The sequence below is a fragment of the Trachymyrmex cornetzi genome, unplaced genomic scaffold (assembly GCF_001594075.2).
Source record: "Trachymyrmex cornetzi isolate Tcor2-1 unplaced genomic scaffold, Tcor1.1 scaffold1118, whole genome shotgun sequence".
Classification (NCBI taxonomy): domain Eukaryota; kingdom Metazoa; phylum Arthropoda; class Insecta; order Hymenoptera; family Formicidae; genus Trachymyrmex; species Trachymyrmex cornetzi.
The window spans coordinates 108,747-132,128 of NW_017295674.1; the positions used below are offsets into that span (position 1 = coordinate 108,747).

A 23,382-nucleotide genomic window follows, 5' to 3' on the forward strand; every position below is an offset into this window, starting at 1 on the left:
GTCTTTGATCCAATCGTTGTCCTTATAAAATATTTTAATAACAGTTACGACCGTTACGACAAAAGTGTATTTAAAAAAAAAATAGAGATAAAAATTGAAGAATAGTTTATACTTTATATCATATAAATGATTTATTTCGTTAGTACGTACATTTGCGCCAGCACAAAAAAAAATCATATTTTATAAATTGAAAGTAATGCAGAGTTTCTTTTCCGAGACTAGACACATGCGTCGTAGGATCCCATTACCAGTCCGTCCTTGTCCTCTTTCATGATTGATTTTAATTTTCTGTTGTTTGCTATACGACTTGCACTCTCCATGCTGGAAAGGCAGGACGCGACAGTGGCATTGGAATCCTACAGTCAACATTTTCCCGACTATTGCGGTGCTCCTTCGATCTCCAGGAAACATTCGACCGAATTTCTTCAGTAGCAATATTATCCCGCAGTAAAAATCAATTCTGACCCCTAATATCGCAATAAAAACAGCGCTCGAATTTGTATATCTTTTGTTATCAAATGTTCAATAAAATAGCTGCTTTTTATAATAATAATCAAAATATTATTAACGCTGTACAATGATAATAAAATTTTATTATGAATCTTTTGGTCAACTGGAGTTTTAGCTGCTCCAAAAATTCGGTCTACGCTTCTTATTACTGTATCGAGAGCCTTGTCGTCCCGAATTATGTTTTATCATATTCACAGGGCAGTGTTAGAAATATCTGAGTTACACTAATACGTAAAAGGCAGGCACTAAGTGACTCCGCAAGCTTCGTTGCTTGTGAGCAAAGAAATCGAAACTTGATGTACACCGCGTTTTCTTTCTCCGACGTTCGGCCGAAAAGTTCCCTCGGCATGGTGATACTGGCGGATTTAAAGATAAGCGATGCAACGCAACATTCTATTTAGCTTCTTTTCGCGAGCTCGTTCGTGCCTTAAATCGAAATAAAGTTGTAAATGCAACGAAAACATGCTTGTAGTATTCAAGAAGGGAAAGAAAAGATATACTTTCGAGATTCGAAATAATTATGAATCTGTAAATTATACGCGTGTATCGCAATCGATGCTGCCTCTGTTATCACATTTGAGATTTCAGCTTTATCGCTGTCATCAATGTGATTTCCATTCATCCACTTTGATGAAACAATTGCGATAACATGCAACCTAGCAAACGAATATAACTGCTATATAATATAGATGTAAAGCATGTATATTTACGTATATATTATATATCAGCTCTATATTTGTGTTTGCTGGGAATTTACTCTGCCATATATGTCTCAATATCTTAGAATAAAAAGAAGTATACATATATATAAATATAAAGTACCGCTTGAAGGTATGGAACTTGTCGAAGTAAAGATGTTGTACTTGTGGTTTGTTAAGTACATACTAAAAATAGATGATAATAACGTAACGTCAATCGTACACGACTCTTGTACGGTTTCACAAATTTTCTCTCGCATTTCACATTTCGTTATAATTTACGTTGCAATTTACGAGCTGGTGACACGAGTGCAATCATTCTCGCGCAAAGTTTACAGAAGAAAGAGTTTGCTTGTAGTATATATCATCTTGGAAAAATATAGAGATCATTTGTCGCGATGACAACGTAAGTGGATGACGCTTTCGCCAACCAGCGATATAAATATATATCCCATTGCTTTTAAACACTCGAAAATTTCACGCAAGGTCTCCCCTTGCTTTTTGCAAACGTATCTTGCGAAAGAGTCGTACGCACAAAACGTGGCTGCAATTGCGTTACACGTTTTTATCATTGGTGTTTAAACGAGGAGCAACAAAACGCGTTGTCTTATGAACGAGTAGATTTTATACTTTCTTTGAGGATAACTGCCCGCGATCTCTACAAAAATATTTCGTTCTCTTCGTTACAACAGCCTCAATGGCGCGTCTCGTCAGTGTCGTTGGCGTCGTCCTAAGTTAAATCGAATGATTTTCTATCATGTTCCTATTAGTTTCTTTTATGTCGAGCAAACGGGGTAAATCTCTTCTGCTCGCACAGCAACTACATCGAATTTGGCTGGAAATTGAAATTCGCTATGTACAATCATGCTTTCCCATTACGTTCTTCGTCTCCTAAGACAGACGAAACTTACTATGTTAAAGAAAATGACAGCTAACTACTCATCTAAGCTCGTGTACGCTTGTACACTGGACACAATAATTATTTTCTATGCACCAGGCTCGTTAGTAACGGTTTAAGTTTATACGTCGAGGTCTGGATGAGTTTGCGAAGAAATAATTAATCTAATAATCGCATCGGACAATCATGCTGCGATCGAAAATTGCATTGACAGTTGTAATTCGATTTTCAGAAAATGTCTAGACATACCGTTTAGAAAATACATGATGTTCTTAGATAATTTCGTCTGTGACAGATTACCAAGTTTTCGTTAATTCAGGATTTCTGTTCGTCTGTTCACTATTATTTCTGAAATATTTGCAGTTTAAGATAACATCAAACATTCGTAAATTCCTAATTCTATACATTTAGACTTCCACGTAGGGAAACATTCGCCCTCGAATCCATTTATTCTCCTTGGATTGTAAAAGTTCTTAGTTTTCAGATCCGCAGTTATTAACAAACGCGATCATGAAAACCGTACACGGTGCCTCTCTATCGATTTGTAACAGTATTGTTACAATTATCAACGAGAGTGTTACATCGTGAGGCTATAAGTGGAGATCAAAACCCGAAAAGTTATCGGATTTCTTCAATACCGCGCGATTCACTCATCGTTCTCCTTCAGGAACGAATGGAAGATGTGGCCGAAGACGTTGACGCAAAGCGATTCAGTTTGCTGTCAATGATGATCTCATCGCCGTTCCTAATGTTGTATCGATAGAGCTGCTTGTTTGGATAGAGCATTTCCTCCGGTCCATATTGCGCCTTCATTTCCTAAAATTATTAATTCATTTCAATTTCTTTAGCGTTGATACTGCAATACGCGATATTTAATTTTGTTGTAGCTAAATGATTAAGAATTCGCGTTTGTACCTTATATTGTAATTATATTGTACTTCAAAGAACAAGGCTACATGCAAGTCAGGATAAGGATCGTTTGAAAGGTAATGCGATTCATATCGCAACTTCAGGTTTTTTAAAGGATCGACCGTGCCAAACACTCTGCAAACAATATTAAAGTCGTTCAGTTAATATAGAACAGAATAACTCACTTGGTCAACGTAGAAAAGCCTCATTCTGTTGGCAGGAATTTTCACCATACTTTCCAACTTAGTTTTTAATTCGAAAACTGTTCTATATACATCAACCGATCGTACCTGAAAGCATGAATTATTTGTGACTGTCATTTCCATCAAATAAAAAATATAGTTCAGAAAGTTCTTCTGTATATATTACGAATATATATTTGTAGAAGTAAACACTTGTATAGACTTGATTATTTTTCGAGTCGCGTGTTCGGGAAAAATTATGGAACTAGTGAAAGTTTATCGTTACGCGCGATACACTTGTTTAAAGTGATGAAATCCGATATGATATGAAATTAAATACCTCGACAAGATCTCCGTAAGTGAACGTAACCTTGACCCTTTTCTCCGGTGTTAAATCTACGTTCACCAAGGGGTCCAACTTTCCGTGAATAGCCACAAGCTCGGAATATCTGAAAATCATAGAAGAGGGTCAAGTTGGGCTCCTCCGGGCCTACAGTAAAGGAACGAGCATGGCCATGAAACGAGAATAGTCTAATAGACTCTGGCGAAGTTGGAATCGTTCGAATAAGGCTTTTTCGCGAGAAATTTGGAATTTACGTTAAAAGCGCATTAAAGCAACTTGCGGCGCCTTTGAAAAAAGTATTGGAGATTAATTTTATGCGAGTCTTAATTATTATCAAAGGAAAAAATCTATTAAGATTGAACTCGGCGAGCGTCGAGACTTACCTTTCGGGCCGATCAGCTTCCGGTTTGTCCATGTAATAACGTATGAAGGCTCTCTCAGCGTCCTCGCGCTCTTGAGACGATATCACGCCGCCGCCGTTCAAAGTCTCGACGTTTGGCAGTCGGGCTATTAGTAGCTGCCGCCTCTCGTGTTCTGTATATTCTCGAGGACTCTGGGAAATGTTAAACCAATATAAAGCAGTGGCCAAAAGCTCGCAATATCTAGTACAGATGGATAGTCACGTAAATATGATGAGGATTGATAAGTTAAATTAGATTGAATAAAAAAGTATATACAAATTAATTTAATTAATTAAAACAAAAAACTGCAGATTATAAACGCCAATAAGTTAAAGAATAGGAAATGTATTCCGCGGTAAACGGTTTTTCATTGAAATGGTTTTTCATTGAATCGAAGGCTACCATGTTACGCACTTTTAATTAGCACGATGACGTGTTGATTTATCTAATTCCATTTCTCGCACATAAAGTAAAGCTTCACGTGTAATAAATTCTAATACTGTTGCGTTGTAACTATTTTTTTGTTAATTTTTATTTTTTTTTACTTTGTATTTTAAAAAGGAGACACAAAGATTTAATCCACTCTAACAATAAATACAAACAGCGATTCTTTTTATTTCACGGATCGTTTATTAATATTTTCTATATTAATATTAAGTTTTCTTAACATGACCGTGTTTGGAAACACGTGTAATATAGGAGATGCTTGCAGAGTGTATTGATTTCAAGTTCCAAGAACTTGTTTTTGGAACCCATGTTGCATTAATCTATCAGCCTGTTTGACCACGTGCCAAGATTCAATTGCTGCATATGTCCACACGAAAAGATCTTTTACTAGGACGCGCTATTTCTCATGTAACCGCTAACGGCTGTTGCAGTTTTGATGTGAGGAATTAAACACGTGTCTCTAATTCGTTTATCGTCAGGCGTGTTCAAACTTTATTCTTTGATGCACTTTGAGAATGAAAATAGCCATTGATTTCAGAACGGTATACTCGTGTCATATTTCGTACATTTTCATTTCGTGGGTTAAATTTATTTTACATCCTAGTAATCAAATTATTCACAAGAATTAATATCTATAATTATTTTATAACTGTTTTTTATTGATTCCTATTTTGTCTCCTAAAATTTTTCTTTTACTTTGTATTTAAAAAAAGGGATACAAAGATTTAATTAAGTATCTACTGTAAATAATATTTTTATTTAACATCTATAAATTTGTAAGCAACATTTAAGTAATAATTTTAATATATATTTTGAAAAAGTAAAAATATTGTTTATATTAAACATAATATTGCACTCGATAGTTTTATTTAATTGAGTCACACGTAAAAGAATCAAAATATTTTCTAACGTAACGCAAGGCTTTCCAATTTTCAATCATCGAAGAGGTCGAAGACCACTCACCTCGAAAAGCGGGCAGCCTTGGATCCTGAGCGACTTCAACACGGGAAACCTGGCCAGCCTTTCCACTTCGTCCCAAGTGGATAGCAGAGTACCATTCAGATTCAGGAACCTCAGCATTCTGAAGGGATCGTGAGGCGACTCGACGGTCATTCCATTGGATTCCGACTTCGACTCAGATCTGTCGTAGTTCACCTTGTTCTCAAATATCCTATTTCCCTTATCGTCTGTCGACGAAGTGTGTTCATCTGTATCTAAGTGATTCATGTTTTCGCTATCCTGACCAAGTCCTTCTTCCTTTGCTCGACGGCCATCCTCGCTTGGCAAATTCTGATTTTCCTCCAAATCGAGTGATCTGATTGGACACTCAGCGAGAACGAGACTCTTCAGATTCGGAAATAAGTACCTGAAGAAATATACGACACCAAATCTTTCAGAATAACGACTTATTCTTTTAGAATTACGACTCAGCAATTTTATTTTATAACTACAGAAACTGATCGATTTTTCAATTAGAGACATTAAAATCACCTACCCTAATTTCGTGATTTCGTTCCAAATTTCCACCGGATTGCCAGTAAAGTGTAATTTTTTTAGCGCCGGGTTCACGTTCTCCGGCTTTTGGTGATCCAAATCCACCGTTTTATATTCGTTCAAAGATAAATGGAGTTCTTCCAGATTGCGTAAAAGCCGTATCAGCCCCTGCACCGTCGACCAGGACACTCTGGTGCCGTTCAGGACGAGGTTTCTCAGAAGATCGTAATTACCATGTTTGATCTCCAGCACCTCTGCGAGGCAGTTGAAGCTCAAGTTTACAAACTTGATTTTGGGCATGTGCTGCAGGATGCCGAATACTTCCGTCCATTGCGACAATTTGTTTTGCGCCAAGTCAAGCTCCTCGACGTTCTTGCATTTGTTGCGAAGTTTCTCGGCGTCATTACCTGCCGATTCAATGTCGCAGTCCTGGAGCACCAGTAACGCCGGTACTGTATGTCGTGGAGACTTCTTAGGGATGAAGATGCTCACCGACAGGGCGGCTTTAGGCGAACCAGACTCCGCCTCATCATCCGTTAATGAGCAATCCGTCGTTGAACTGCCGTACTTTAGCTCCAGCGCTTCCAACAACGACGGCATTTTTACAGCATTCTAGAACATCATGAGAAGCTTAAGAACTTGATTTCTCTATCAAATATGTGTCTTCATAATTATAATTTGTATTACTTTGAAACATTTAAATTCTTGACCTTCAAGTATTATTTTCATAACTATCGAATCATCTATTATTAATGAATATTTATAAAGATCGTTGTAGTAATCTTGCTTAATTAAGCAGAAAAAGTACTACTTTTCTATCCATTTATAAGTTTTTATTTTTCTTCAATAAAACAATGATCAGAAATTACTAATACATTTTGATTATATATTAATATATTGTGTATATTAATTGCCATAAAACAAATATTTATCGCGTCCAATAAATCGCAAATATATTATTTTCCGATAACTTTTGAAAAGGATTCAGGCGGTCCATTTTAAAGAAGAAAGATATGAGACTATACATATAGAGACTTTGAATTATTTGAAAATAATGCTGTTTCTTAGGGTGGCCATGAAAATACAAATATGCAAGTAAATGTGCACACTGTCGGTCAAATAACACAAAGCAGCGCCGCTAGCTGCGGGAATATAAAAGGAAGGAAAAGGGATAAAGAAAAATCTCTAGAGCCGGTCATCCTCGAGACATGTAGAATCTGGTCTCACCATATCCGCTAAGGTCACGCCATTGTCTTTTTGTGCAGCGGCCAAGAACCAGTACCGGTTCTCTAGCAGTCAACAGAACGATTCTTCGTGGTCGCGTCTCAACTCGCCCACGCGTACCAGAGACAACTTGATAGTCCTGAATCTGCCCTATCGGCGAACCCATGCTAAGAAAAATCACCCGTGACGAAAAGTTAACGATTATTGTTGCAGCTGCACGAATGTACAAAGAGAAAGAGGTATTGTGATACTCTAAAAGTTGAGTTTGACTCGGACAGAACGATCTCATCGAGCAGATAGTTAAAATCCCCTTGAGAATCTTAAATCTATCTTGGAATCCTTTTAGAAATCGGGATACAACATTATATAGCAACGAATAAACTTTCTTTCCAAAGAGACACTCCAACGTATAACAATTTTCAAACTAATTCTACGTCATTGTGTCATTAAACAAACTTCCCGTGAATACCGTAGAGTTCTCTTTAGTGTCACTTTGAATCTCGTAATCCTGTCTGAAGCGTGTGTGTTTAATGAATATCGCGTCATAGAAAAGCTTTTCGACTTTCCTCATATTGCGATTTCTCGAGTCGCGGCGATGATATGTGTTGCGACAACGGCATAGTTTGGACGAGCTTTCTGATCAATTATGGTTATTAATGCGTAGTCGGATTGCTAAGTCTTCTGACAATCGGTGATAAACGTCTTTCTACGCGTGCTATATACGGCGACTCGGTCATTCGATGCGTCCTCACTATGCATGGACGACCGCCATTCAACCACGTGTCGCAACGCCGTGAATACCTGACTCTAATGTGCACGATCAAAGGTATTCCCGTTATTATCAGGGGATCGAGAAGACTTTTGCATTTCTATTCGTGAAAGTATAATGAGCAAGTAGAGTGTCTGACATGATTTAAAGATATCCAAACCCGTGTTGAGTTGTTTGTCGACAAAGAACGAGATGTTTTCTATTATATATCACATCGTTTACATACATGCGATATCTCCGCCACAAAATCCTGGAATTGATCAAATAGAATCGTGACCGTAATAAATCAGCGACTCGTGAGAATCGAGAGCTCGCTCGCAAAACGGAAAACTGTTACGTTAGTTCGACTAGAGAGTCATGTAACACGTAAGGAGTCATTTTTTCATTTTTTTTGTTGGATGCACGCCAAATTGCGAATGCGTTTATATAAGAAAAACATTACGATACATCACGATACATCATACGTTTCGTAGCGTTCTACTAATTTACGTTGTGTTTCGAATCGGCAAGCCGTTGTAGAAAGCAATTCTCATATAATCAATGCAAATTCTATGACCTACATAAATATTCATCACTGTAAATGAATGATGTAACACAAGTTATTCTTTCGCTCCTATTTTTCCGAAAGGTTTTATTTTCAGTTTGAATTCGGGCCACTTATAATTGGTTCAAGGAAAAGAAAGAGCTTGTATGAAAATAAAATCGTATACATTTAAAAAGAATTAAAGGAGAAGGCAACACAAGAGTCTTCTTAGAAATAATATAGAATCTATTATTATTAACATATAGTTTCAAGCTTGGTTTCAAGGAAGTCTTTATAGTATTGTACATTAAGGAAGTCATCTATATGATAGATATTACGAATGGAACGTCATCGCGAAAGCTAACGTTCGTTCATCATTTCGCCGGAAATTCGGACACGCTTCTTTACGCGCGGCCTAACGACGTGCTGGAGTAGATACAAAACCAGCGCAGAGATGTACGTCAGATCGCGCGAGGAGTTAATTCGGGACGTGCTAGTTTTGATCCACGGGCGATTCTCTTGAATGCGCGAACAGCGGCGTTCGTTGATCGACGTCAAGTAGACGGCCGGCTCGGATCGAGTAAGACGTGACCGGCCTAGAAGTAGCAAATTGGTCTAACCGCGTCTAACCGCGATTGCTCTCCGCTTCCCCTAAGCGTAATAGCGGCGATATCGGTTCAACGGCCATGCGAAATTAACTTTCTCCGCTCTGCGGCTCCGCGCGCCCAAGAGAGAAAGAAAGAAAGAGAGAGAGAAAGAGAGAGAGAGAGAGAGAGAGAGGGTTTCTAGCAAAACCCCGTGCATTGCACCGCGTTACGGGCGCATTGGAGTCGTGACGGAGGCGCGTTGTTCTATCAACGGGGATACCGGGAGTCGCGAAAGTCCGCAACGGTCAGTGGACACGTCTCTGAGACTCGCCTTGTTCTGTCGTAAGAGACAAGTCCGCCGCGAGAAACGCGGGCAACACTCCGACGTGTTGTTCGTGGATAGTCTTCACAGCGCACGCAATGAAAAGATACAAGTATATGCGCAATCGGAATCAATTTATCCCATCGAGATTGCGAGTATCACGAAACCTCGTGTGAAAATGAATTTCAATGGAGTGCTTTCGACGAAGCACTTTGAGCGAGAAGTAGAATTCGCGAATGCGTTTTTTTTTTTCTTGTAATTCCCACACATGCGAGAATAATTTATACGTGATAACGATTGCGTATTTCCCGAGCGTGTTGCTTAAAGCGGCGTTTTAGATTCGTCCGTGAAATCACGCTACTTACAAATCGGGCAATATGTCCGACCAACAATAAAATGAAAAAGTAAGAGTGAAACGCCGTATGCGTGGATCTAAACACAGCTTTTCACGATTTACGGAAGTCGTAAGTGGAATACGATTGTACAAGCCAAGATTCACTCTCTACGTTTGTGTAATTTCACGCTGGTTGCAGATGTGTTTCGATTCATAAGATAGGGGCGTTTTAATATGACCGCCGAAAGCGAAGTCCGAGAAATCGACAAATAATTCAGAGCGGGAGAATGAAGATTCGCAAACTGGGGTGAGGATCTCAAAACGTAGATGTACGTCAAACATTAATAAAATAACTAAATGTTAGCGTACTGTCTTTGTATAATTCTCGCGAATAAAAACAATGTAAAAATATAAGGACTAATGTATATGTTTACTAAGTGTATACGATAATATATACGATAGTTGTTGTCTTTGCTAAACTAAACAATTAAACCACAGAAATGGATTGATTTACGTTTACATTTTCATACACACATTAAAGTTAAAAATAACAAAATGTTATTTAACTCAAGTGAATGAGTTGCTCCTTTAGTATCTGACAATGTGAGAATAAATGTAAGAGGCTTCGATGAACACAAATATATTTTCGTACTTAGGTGTTTTTCTAAGTTAGTTTTAGCCTAGTGGAAAAATTAAACGAGCCAGGCGAAATGAGAATTGTGCCAAGATAATAGTAACCAGAACATTGATAGGTGCGTAGTTATAACGCATATGCAGTTTGCCAGCGGTAGACTGGCAATCAGCTGAGTCTCAAGGCTTGAACGGTACCAAGTAAACCTACTACAGCTGTCCTGTTCTCCCGCACGCCATGCGTAACGTAACGCTAAATATACGACTAGTGGTGACGATTACGAAATGTCAGCAAGAATCGTCGGCGCAGTGGGTCAGTCGGTTTGCGTTTGCATGGTACGTAAGCGCCGGAAAAGATACAGCTGACCTTCTCCGCGTTTCTCTGTGAACCTCGAGAGAGATATACATTCTCAGACCTTGCTTACGTACAGGAGATAATTCGAAAAAGAAAAAAAAAAAGTAAAACGAGTCCCGAAAATTTCAAATCATTTGTTTCGCAATATCGTGGCGTGAATTAATTTTCGCAAAGCAAATAAATTGCAAAGCCACCAGGTATTTAAGCCAGATTTATTTTTCGATTTTTTTCGCGCTTCCGCTCCAGAGATTCAGGGTCGCCGTAAAAGCGCCATAAATTCGAATGCGCGCGATTGACGATGCAATAAACCTTTAAAATTTAAAAACGGAAGCAAGGTTGAATATAAAAGATTTGATAAACGTATATATTTGTATCTAGATTTTCTGTGTGATTATCACGTGTCACTCGTGTAAGAATTCTTCCCTACACAGAAAGAATAATTTTACTGACGTATCTATTTTAGTTAGATCCAAAAATAATTTTGTTGGATATTACAAAAATAATTATGTAAAATGTTCAAGCATTCTAATGAGCATGCTGTAAAAAGTTTTGACATTCTGACAATCAGCTTGAACAGTCTCTGTGTAATTATTTTGATGGTTCAATTTAATAAAATTATTTTTAGATCTATATATTTAGCTTTTTTAGACTTTAGCAAAACCGTTCTTTGCATGTAAGAATCCGCAGGCTGTTCGTACAATAGAAAACATCATTATGCAAAATGCAAACAATGCAATGAAATAACTCAATCACACAGCCGCTTGCAAGACATTCATATTCGCGAGAGATAAGTTTGTAAAACAAAGAAAAAAGAAACAAGGGGGGAGAGAGAGAGAGAGAGAGAGAGAGAGAGAGAGAGAGAAACGATGATGCTTGCCATCATCAAACATCGCAAAGAGTAATAAACATTGCTACCTCTCATTCCCTCCTTTTTTCTTCTTCTTTTGTCTTCCGAGAAGACAACAGATTAGGTAAGAAAGGGAGTTTTATGCGACGTGTCCTTTCACTGGTCGCGAAATGAGAGCTAAAAGCGCGAAACGCGTCGAAGCGAAACGCCACTTTTCCGCCTCATGTTTGAAAACCGATGGGGAAACATTGACGAAAGTCCGTCTGCTCCTCTGCTGCGCAAATGCGAGAGCCGCGGAATATTACTCGCTTCCTCAAGGTTGCCGCACGCTCTGCTAGCGCGACCGGAGAGCGCATTGTGAATGCACGTACCGGTATATCTATATATTCTCTACCTGTACCCGCCTCTGTCTGCACCTTTGTTGCATAGACCGTGCGGAGCGTGGAGTGAACTCTGAAGTCATTGTTGCTCGCCGCGTTCGATCAGAGGAAGGATGTAGTTTTTATACACATTTAACGTATCTAATTTTAACAGTTACGTCATGTAATTGTCGAAATTATGTTAAACGCACAACTTGAAAAGCAACACACGATAACATTTCGGAAAACACGAACAAGTTTTGCGTATCTTTTCAGACAACATGCATGTCTAAAAGACGGTACGTCATAAAGATGTGTCTTAGGTCCAGTTCCACAACTCACTGTTGAATCTTAACCGCGAGGTTCAACTTATTCATTGTCTCTTTCCAATTCTATGTCTGGGTTATTATTCATATCTGTTTTTATGTTGCGCAGATGCAAAGATAATGGCACGTCTTTTCTGATTTCAATAAACAATTCTATCAATTCAAATAAAATTGATAATAAATTTACTTGTGGATACAAAAATTCTGTTAGATAAAGTATTTTTTCTTGCAGATTCTATGACATACGATAGATGCCATTATCAACAATGCCAAGATAATAATCGATAAATGGTATTTTCGATTGCACTTGTCTCATCATAGAGTCCAATTTTGGAAGCATCCTGCGCAATTAGACAATGTACTCTTCCTCTTTCTCGGTTCCTAAAAGCGCTTCGCATCGACGTACGGCAATTAAATCAATGCGTATGAGAAAGCGGCGAGAAGCCGACGAGAAAGAAGAGATGTATACAGAGTGTTGTAGAGAAGATCGCAAAGAGAAAAAGCACATTTTTTCAATCAGATTTCTTGACAGATGCAAATTTCACGTCTTTTCGTGAGAAAGTCGAGTTTAATTCTCGTTAAAGACTGTTAGTTTTTAAAGCACACGAGATCAAGGCCTGTTTACGGTCCGACGTTTACAGAACAATCGTGCTCCACTAAAGTGCTGCGCAGTAGTTCTGGAACACCTGGTGTATACCGGATAGACCGTTCACTGGAACGCTATACATTGTGGCAAACTTCTCCCTTTTCAGCTGAACGCTATAGAGCTGCGCGTTTAACGGCAGCTTACTGCTACATTACAGATCAAATATTAGCTTTTATGCGGATGATATACGTAACAATTACAACGACAATCAAACGTATATATGTCAGATACGTTACAATCGCAAATATGTCATGAGCGAAATTTTATCAAAGGAATGCGAATGAAAGATCTCTGATATCTCTGTCTCACGCATCGTCGAGATAACAAGTAATTTTATAAGCGTTTCAGCGAACAAATAATCACATTTTATTGGTGCCACTGAGATATTTAGCAATAAATATCGCGGTCTTTGTGATTGCGTATTAATTCTCCGATAATCTGACTCCAATGACTCAGTACTCTTATCTCTCTTGTTTTCACTTTACATCTATGTTGGCTGTCAGATTTCAATTTCATTGCACCCGGCATTAGAAACAAATGCTTTCTGCAGAGTGCTCAAGGCGGAATCCACTTTCTTTACTGTGAGGAGAGCAATAGGAAGTTTCGAATATTCATCCGACAGAAAATCTTACGGAGTCACGCTATCGTAAGCGGAAAATCAGTATCAGCGCACAGGATTTCTTCAGCGTGTAGCACTAACGAGAATGTACGTTCTGGTTGCATGTTGTCCTTAATCTGTGATTTGTTCCAACATTTAGCTTGTACTAGTAAAATGAATCTGACGATATATTAAAGATTCCACGTGTGATCATATTATTGATAATTACCATGTTATTTTTTTTCAAGCGGAAAGAACGATTTTATTAAAGTATCTAAAAGTTTAGCTATATATAAATATAGATTTGACAATAATTTTATTGAACTACCAAAATAATTATGGACATTCAAGCTAGTTACTAAAATGTTAAACTCAAATATGATAAGCAATGCTGCAAAAAATTTTAATTTATTTATCATATTTGAGTTTCCTACATAATTATTTTGGTTCAATAAAATTTTTTTCAAATCTGTATTTATATGTAGCTAAAATTTTTAATACACTTCAGTAAAATCGTTCTCTCCATGAACATAATATCGAGTTCAATCTTCCAAATTTTGCAATCTCGATGAAGGAATAATGCGCAGATACACGCATATGCTGAAGTGAAGAGAGTAGAGTCGTGTAAGATACGTTTCTTGTGAGGATTGTAGAACCATGGTTGAAAAAATTATGTGAAATCTCGTTGATCTGTATGTAAGAATCGATGACGCGATGACAGGATATAATTACGTTTTTATCGTAGCAATCGAATATGCCGGATGTCTTCGTAAATTTTATTCTATCATCTCAAACGACCTTATTATGCATTCTACGTGTGTATCTCCCTCTCGTTTATATAATATCTTACCGACTGAAACTATGTGTATGCAAAAAGTTGTTTAATGCGCCGCGAAGATAGACTTCGTTGCACAAGGGCATTAAATCATCGGGAATGAAAGGACTGCTGTCAATGAAACGTGAAACTGATTAGATCTTAAACACGTTTTAAAGCGTGATTACGCGTTTCGAAACGATGCGCCAACGTAAATGTCAGAATAATTTTGCGCACTTCAGCGCGTTCCGCGATATTTTAAAATGCGTTCTCCAAAAATTTGTAGACTTAACATTCTGTAACTTTCACCTTTTTGATTTTGTAATTTAATCGGAAATAAATATGCATTTTAAGGCAAATTATTCTCATCTCGAAATAGGAAAAAAAAAATACAAGAAATTCTCCTTTTTCTTGTTGTTATCCGTGACTCATCTTGATGTTGTTGATATCACAGTAAACTAACTCACTGCTCATTTTCTCTCTCGATTAAAATATATGATGATCATCAATCTTTAAGTCGGAATCGAGTTGTGCGAAATAATTACGCACAAATCCCCTTCCATCTTGACCTCGTAATTTTTCGTTATCAGATTTGTACGGGAACAATATTTTTCCATGGAAATGCACAGAGAATTCGTTAAACAATTAAACAACCACAAGAGACACTAGTCTGACACGTTGGAATCTGATTACGCAATTGATCAAGTGTTTAGAAACGTCTTTGTCAGTAAACGGGTTCGCTGACAGTTGCGTAAGCTGCTAACATACAATAGCACCGAGACGAAGACCGACAAGCTCCTCTATCTACTATTTAGAACATTTCTTAAATTATAAACTACTAATGTGGCTATTACAGTTAACTATTATGTAAATTAGGTATATTTCAACTGCATTCGTAGGCGTTTACTTTCTACTTCGTTTAAATATTATGCAACATTCCACAAATGTTATGTCCATGGTAAATGATCTGAGTAATAATTACATCGCTTTAGAAATATAATTTTTATCATTTTATAACTAAAACGCCAAATGAATCGCGTAACACAAGAGTCACGATAATCAAAGATCTCAATGTGAGCAGGGAAGCTTAGCCTTCTGAACAAAAGCGAGAGAGAGAAAGAGAGAGAGAGAGAGAAAAAAAGAGAACGAAAGTAACGGAAAGGTGGTTTCTCCGTTGCAATCATGAACGGAAACAGTGCAATCGATTTACAGTCCGCCGATAGCCAAGCCCATTGCAAAACAGGAGGATTGGGATATAAAACGTAGATATAAGAAACAGAAATCGACCATGCACGACATGCGCTCACGTATTTCAATGTTCTCTCTTTTCTCTTATTTATGTGTGTATCCTGTATATCGATATAAATCATGTTATGTTACTCTTTAATACCTTTAATGCATCATTGAGAGGATGACCGCGTATAAGCACAGTTGTAAAAGTATTGAATAAAAAGCCAATATTCATTTTTCATAGTCAGGAAGGTCCCTCAGTGTCATGCTTTATATTGTACAACAAATGTAAAATTTCATCGTCAGATATATAAGAAAGACACGTTGTCTATTTTTTGTAAAAATGACTCGGCTATTCTAAAAAGTGATTACAAAAAATTTTGCATGAGACCAAAATCGTGGAGGAATGATCAAATTGCGTCGAATTGCGTGACGAATATCTATTTATTTTTATTTCTAAATTGCACTTTCATAAACCTCTATGTTTGTACGTTTTACGATTAAAAAAAACCGGATGACTTGCTTCCACGGGATATACATACAATAATTGTATAATAGGCTTCATAAAATTGTCATTGTTCTATTGTTAATGTTCTGTTGTTATTGTCCCACTGTCAGCCATCGTAAAAGAAGGCACAAGAAACGTTGATATTAACTGAATCATCCTACAGAACAACGCGAGTTATACGTCGCTTTCCGATAGCATCTTGCAATTAGATCTAATTGCTGATACCGCTCGACGGATGTGCAATGAGCAAGAGCCGATGGCTCGTTCTATAAGAACCGCGGCTGCGATCTACGTCGCCACCGTTCGGATGATGCGCGAGTGCAAGGAACGAGTTCCGTCAGGAGACCCATACAAAAAGTCTTTTCTCAGAAAGATCTTACGGATCTTATCCATTACACACACGCGTTGGCGATCGAATCCATACCGCTTTGCCTTTGATGGAGTTTGTCGAAAAAAAAAAGAAAAAAAAATGCTTGGACGCGCATTGTGCGGCGTTAATTGTTTGGCGACAGTGTCTAAATACGACGTGACGTATGACGCAACGACCAACGACATTATGTTGCGTGTCAAGCACGAGCGTAACGTGCGGCGCGGTCGAGCGCACCACTTCCGTATGGCGTAGGGCGCGAGCGCGGAAAGTCTCGTTCTCGTAGACGGAGATACGTAATCCCGAAGGGTCGTCAAATCCTGCGCGTGTCGGAAATGATGTCAAGGACCAGGTCGAGCGGACGGGCGGAAGGGGCACGAGCATCCGCTTGGCCCTGGACGCCAATCGCCAACACGTCGCTTATTTATTTTTACTCACTGTTTGCGCGCCGCCCTTCGGACCTGACGGGCACGGGCAGCCGCTCCGCGTTCGCCGTGGTCGGTGCTCGGTGCTCGGTGCACCGCGATGCGCCAAAGTAGTCGCACACGCTCCGGGTTATCTCCTTCGCATGCGGTCTATGGAGCCAGGCGAGCTGAGATAGCTTCCCGCAGATCGCGTCACGTCACGACTTCACGGCGTCGCGCGGACTGGGAACGAGTTAAACTTACGTCGTCGTCCTCTCGAACGGGGAACGAGTGGCGTCGCGCGCGAACGCGCCGTTCGCTATCCAGCGTCGAACTGGCTCCTTTGTTTAGTAAACAGAAACAGCTGAGCGGCCGACGGTGGAGCGTGGAGGTGGAGGCGGCAGCGATAGTGGCGGTGGCAGCGGTAGAGGCGGCGGCGGAGGTGGTGGTGGCGGAGGCGGAGGCGGCGGGATATTCGCACTCGCCCGTACTGTACATCATCGACCGCATCGCGCAAGCGCGATGCCCGCGATCGTGGTCACGTGGTCTCCCGCGACTGGAGAACGCTCGCAGCACTTCCGCTCGCGAATAATCGCCTTTAGATTGGCTTCGATTTTCTCTCTTCGAGATGAATTTCAAAATTTTATACATTTTTGAAAATAACGAATATATATATATATATTTTTATACAGGATGCGTTTTTGTCAAGATAAACTACCGAGTGTCTTCAGCTATATAACAACTGTGAAAATTAAAATGAAACTAAGAATTTTAAATCTTAATAATTGACAAGAAATCTCGAAATAATTTTCTGTAAATATTCGTCAATCTTGTCTTATTAGTATTATAAAAAATACATATTTATGTTATGGACACAATTAAATGGAGTAATTTACATGCGCTCGTTAATGTACGTAACAATAGGAACACACTGTCATTCGAAATTTAAATTTTAATAGCCGAACATCAGAAGAAATCTTAGGTCTTTTATAGCTGAACTGTATATAATACATTATTTGCACTCAAAGTGAAATGGGTTTATTTGATATTTAATAAGAACGAGACAAGTTCTAGTCGAGTGTAGCAATAAAAAATAAACCTTTTAAATATATGCACATCGTATATGCGTATGTACAATAATTTACATGTTTCGAAAATGGCAAAAAAAAATGTTACGAAACATGCAAATTTCGAATTTAGTACGTATAAACAGAGGAAAAAGAAAAGTGCCAAATTGGAAGAAAATAGTCACACAAAAGGGTCAAGTTACATAATACATTATGTCGCAGTTTTACTGTGCGAGCACACTCTTATCTTGTACTTACGGAAATGCAAAGATTAGAAGAATATTCCTCGCGACTGCATCGTCGAACACGGACAGTTGTGTTTGTTCACTATGTAATTTAAATGTAGAAAAGACCAAGAGTAAAAAAGGTTATACTTTGTACAAAAAATTTAGACGTTGTGTTCCCGAGGCAATGTTCATATAATACATGTAATCGTCGTTGAAGGGAAAGCTGACAATTAGCGTTGGCATGGAGATTTTCTATTAAATATTTCCGGTGTTTTATCCTTAATCGCTACATTATCGATGATGACATAAAACATTGTCATTATATTTCTTTTATTACATTTTTAACAATCACATCTTTTCGTACTGTCTATTAATCATCTTATTGAAAATTAGTGCATCGATTAGGATTTGAGTAACTTTAAAATTCTGCGTTATCTATATTTGCTTTCTAAAGGAAATAAAATAAACGTAGGTAATATAATTGTAATGGAAGGCTACATCGCAGTTGTAAGAATAAGAAAATATAACTTCAGACGTAACTTAATTTTCAACCTTTAAACAATGCTATATTATTTATCGATACATAGAATTTATCGCTGGTACCATTTGCTAAACAGTGCTACACTTATTTCGTCTTTGCTTTCAAAAATGGTCTGTGCGCGTATTTTCTCTCTCTCTCTCTCTCTCTCTCCCTCTTTCTCTTTCTCTCCCATTTCCTCTCTCATACCTTTAAATTATTATACAAGAAGAATTTCTTGAATTTCTTTTGCTGTTCGTTTGGTACTCTTTGTATACATTATTTTGTTATTATATCAATTAGATTACAATTAAAATGATAGATATACTCATAAAGTAATTATATAGGTACATTATTACCATTGCACATCCATATACAATATGTATATATATTTATATAATATATATATTTTTATATAAGTTAGTTAGAGATTAGAGGATTAGCATTTCTCCTTTTATTCGTTACAAGGAATTATTGTTATACATATTATACACTATTCCGGGTGCCATTTTTTCTGTTTTTTAAAGGGCCAATATCGTCTTGAACGATGAAACAGATTAAGAAACCGGAACGAAATCTTCGTCCGCACTCTCTACGTTATACAATCCACATATATGCTATTAATCTGCGTTAATTTACCGACTGAACGCTGCATGTGTGTACACACGTACAATAATTACATGTATTATACCGGCACTACTATAAATATCATATACAGCTGCCTTACGAAACTAATTAGCTTCTTTTCTTGAGCGTCGAAATTATATTCGCGGCAATGCACAAACGTCACTCAAACTATAAGATTTAATATAAACTAAGTATGACGCACATCTCTTTATTTAAAAACAAGGCTTCATAAAAATGCGCATTCTTCTAACCATTTTTATATTGTATGCTCAAATGTAATGTCAATCGATAATTATAATACATAGTTCGAGTCCGGATTCTCCAGAGGGAAAGTTCGATCATTCAATTTATTTTTTCTTAAATCCTTCTTAGTAAAAAGTTACATTTGTTTAATTGTCTCCTCTCTCCTCCCTACAGTAATTTGAAGATTTCTATTCTAGTTTGTTCTTCTAAGTTATAATTTTATTTAGGGTATTTCTATTCTTGTCTTACGAGGAATATTGCACCTTTTTTTTATTAAGTGATGACAAAATGCTCGTAAGGAGAAACTATATTTTTGCGATAATATTTTCCTCTCGTTGTAGCTCTAGAAAGAGTTCTAAGATTGTTAATTTCCAATCGCATTTCTTATAATTTTGCGCTATATATATTTTCCCGTTCTAAAGCATACAAGTAACATCGAAATTTTTTAACAAGCTCCGGAATGCTCTATATGTTCTTAAATTAAATTGGAGAAACATTGGTTTATACTTTCATATTGCGACACTTATAATGTATTTTTTTAAATCTTAACGCAATGTTTTTCCCTTAATTATCTCGAAGTTTCCGCGAAAAAAAGAGGACTTTCTGCGATAGCCACCATTTATGTACAAATCTAAAAGGAAAGTCCCGCATATTATATTAAATTGGTCAAAATGGCATGATAAGTGCGATTATACATACACATATATATATATAGTGTGTGTATATATATATATATATATCTAATTTTTTTGCCATTTATCGGTTGCGTAACTTTGAAGGAACACACATTCCTTCAAATCAATAACTATAAAAAGCTCTAAATTACGATATGTAACATAAGTTATTTATTCGATCATGATTATTATACATTACTATCTGCCACGATAAAATAAAATAATATATTTATTTCAGTGCTCTGCTTTTACATTGATGTCGATCAACCCTTAAATGATATCATCCGCCAATATTAACATTCACAAGCAACATGTGTAATTACAACATTAATGTTGAATCAATAACGTGTAAATGTACATATAGATATTTATTTATTTTAATATTTCTGTCTTACTATATATATATATATATATATAGCTATTATTTTAGTTTATTTTAAGCTATACGTATTGTAAGGTACAGCTAAGAATCTATCAATTTACAGTGCATTCAAATTTCATAGTTCTTGGCAGAATTCTTGTAACATAATGTGCGTCAAAAAAGGACAATTGTTTAAAAATAATTTAAATTAAACACATTTGACAAAATTTGACATATAATCGAAACCGATTAGCCATAAAATTTAATTGGAAGAATCTTCTACGGCTATCATTACTCACGTTAACTTTGTTTCTTCATTACAGTAACTTTAAGCTTTATTTGGAATTAGTTAATTATAAGTTATATAATGTGACTTGTATTTTCAAGGCTTCATTCACTCTTGGTTTGTTGTAACAAAATATAGTTGCACAGTAAAAAGCACAATTAAGTTTGCAATTAAACTTTACGATTTCATTTAAGGGTGATCGCGTGCATATTGAAAAGAAGCAATCCTCAAAGAAGTACACGTTATTCTCTCACTTACGTCACACACCTTCCATCATGATATACTCCGCCTTTATTTTTCCTAAATATTACATGTAGATCTGACAAAAAGCGCGAATAAACTTTATCTTTACAGACTTTTTTCACCTGTACAGAACATTTCTCGATACTATAAGGACAACTATTACATTATTCTACGGTTATTATTTCCTTTACAATTTATTGTTTATATGCCAAGTCGGATCAACAGGGTTTAAAACTATATGTATATAATATATTGGTTAATTATGTAGGCAATTATCCACTGGGTCGTACTAACATCAAAGCTATACTTTTTACAGAAATTGTCGCCGAAATAGGGAATACCATCACATTTCACGAATTACTTGAGTTATATATCGTATCATTATGATGAGCTTTCAAGACTTATAACGCATCGTGCGTGATTGTATTAAAATATTGTAAATGAAATTAATAAACTGTGTTACAATGAGAGTTTATAATTGTAATACTTTTAGAGACAATTTTCTTAACATTCATATAATTGCACATTTACCTTTCTCATAATTTTCCTTCTTTTTGAAGCAGAAAAGTTATCAGAGAAGCAAACACGGGCAAAATCGTAACAAACATATGACAAGTATCAACCCTCTTTCATTAAATGTTGAAAATCCAACTCACATCGCGTATAATATAATTTCTCTCTGCATTCTCTCTCTCAAAGTCATTGTAAACACACCAAACCATTGCACACATTTACTCTCCTAACTCTACTTATCCCTTCCTAAAATCTATACATGCAATGTTTAACTGTATATATGCTTTTTGTTTCATTTTTTTTTCTCTTTTGCTTAGATACACAAACGCCGTTCTGGATCATACGACGATTGGATTACGCATATTTTGAGATCACGAGCTGGAAAAGTCACGTCTTGGCGCAAGCTTCCGTGAAGAAAGAACTTGCCCAAAATCCGTTTTAGAGATACCAAACTCAAATAAATCTCCACACTGCAACTCGAAAAGCTTTGCGCTATTTCAAAGTGCGAAAATTTGATTTATATTTGTGAATATTTTGCGCGCATCCTCTCATAAAATTTTCTGTATCATGACGAACATTTGTATCTGCGAAGAAGTGTCTAATATATAAAAGAAATAATTTTTAGATAACGTAATTAACTAATGTTACATAACTTAGCAAGTTACAAACGTAATCCTTTCTCAATACATTTTGACTTTATAAGAATTGTGATACAAAATAAAATAAAACTGTTAGGTAATATTTGTTACTGTTATTGGTTCATATTTACATTATAGAAAATTCTTTCATTCATATTTTCATTATAGAGAATTCTTTCCATTTTTTAAACTAAATATAAAAAATAGGCTTTGTTTTTACTTCGGATTAAATATCGAGTAAAAACTTTTTTACGGTAAAAAAATTGTTTTCCATTAAAATCCCGAAAAAAGATATAGAATTCATTTCTTTTTTTAAATATTCATCGACAGTAAGTTTAATATCTACATTATTTCAATATTATTTTTAATATCTTTTGTCTTTATAATTTTAAATATTAAGACGAAACCGTGTTCATTTTAAGTATTGCAGTTGCAGTATCCATAATGATAACACCTTTATTCGAAATTGGATCTAATAATAAATAATATATTTCACGATCACCGCTATTTAATAATTATGTTAACCATTGTACTTTGACTGTTTACAATGTTTACAGGTATCTTTACACAGAAATCTTTTGGATGAATGCAAAAGCTAAATTCTAGAACGATAATATGGCGTAAAATGTAGAAAATATCTTGGTAAAAAAACTTTTAGGGTCAGAATAAAAAACTGGTTTTTACTGGGTTTTTTTTACTCAAATTGTTTAGTTTTTTTCGGTAATTTTTATCTCTAGTTAAGAATGACAATATTTCAATCAAGTCAGATTTCGCTAAACAGAAATAAGATTCTATGAGACATTCGTATAGGACTAATTTACGTCGCCGAAGATCAGAGCAATTAACGGGTGTACTTATGAGTATTATATTTCAACCTTCATATATGATGCCACAATAATCGGTAGCGAACCGAAATCATGCTTAAAATCTATCCCTAATCTAAACCTTATCAAATAACGCATGATCGACGGCGAATTCTTCCGTGTCATACGATTGTCTTAATAGCTAGGGACTAGAATGAACTCTTACGACCTTTTTTGCCGGTTGAGAATGTCAAAGAAAAATTTAAAACATAACTGAAACTTATGTCTCTATTGTTTAAATATCTTATCTTAGATATACAATATGAGATTACACATCAGACTGTATGTAATTAATGGAGATCTCTCTGTATCCACGTGTACGTATACAGTATAGAAACCTCGCATAATTATATCACTAGTACAGTCTTAATTCTAATATTTGGTGATGCTGCTTTTCT

The 23,382-nt window shown here is 36.5% G+C and overlaps 1 protein-coding gene across 7 annotated transcripts; it reads right to left on the bottom strand.

Moving 5' to 3' along the window:
- Nucleotides 1-96: 96 nt before the first annotated feature.
- On the bottom strand, nt 97-18,924 carry mlt (tubulin folding cofactor E like protein mlt). Of its 7 annotated transcripts, none has more exons than XR_001940230.1 (8): nt 18,051-18,923; nt 5,884-6,494; nt 5,352-5,754; nt 3,924-4,093; nt 3,538-3,646; nt 3,201-3,305; nt 2,120-2,922; nt 97-2,043 (listed from the first exon to the last, which is right to left on the bottom strand). XR_001940230.1 is itself a non-coding variant. In XM_018511540.1 (8 exons), exons 2-7 carry the CDS (start codon nt 6,480-6,482, stop codon nt 2,770-2,772), a joined length of 1,539 nt encoding a protein of 512 aa, XP_018367042.1. In that variant the 5' UTR covers nt 6,483-6,494; nt 18,051-18,923; the 3' UTR covers nt 98-2,454; nt 2,745-2,769. The 7 variants fall into 7 exon arrangements, 4 of the variants coding, with proteins under 4 accessions (XP_018367042.1, XP_018367035.1, XP_018367025.1 ...); XR_001940229.1 differs by having other exon boundaries at nt 98-2,241; nt 2,356-2,922; XM_018511540.1 differs by having other exon boundaries at nt 98-2,454; nt 2,745-2,922.
- Between the last annotated feature and the right edge of the window lie 4,458 nt (nt 18,925-23,382).

What these genes read in the sequence shown, in the direction of transcription:
- mlt (XM_018511540.1), bottom strand. Translation starts at nt 6,482, where the DNA reads ATGCCGTCGTTGTTGGAAGCGCTGGAGCTAAAGTACGGCAGTTCAACG. An exon ending in AACGAAATCACGAAATTAGG is followed by an intron (nt 5,755 to 5,883) that starts GTAGGTGATTTT and finishes ATATTTCTTCAG; the next exon opens with GTACTTATTTCCGAATCTGA. An exon ending in AAGGCTGCCCGCTTTTCGAG is followed by an intron (nt 4,094 to 5,351) that starts GTGAGTGGTCTT and finishes AACATTTCCCAG; the next exon opens with AGTCCTCGAGAATATACAGA.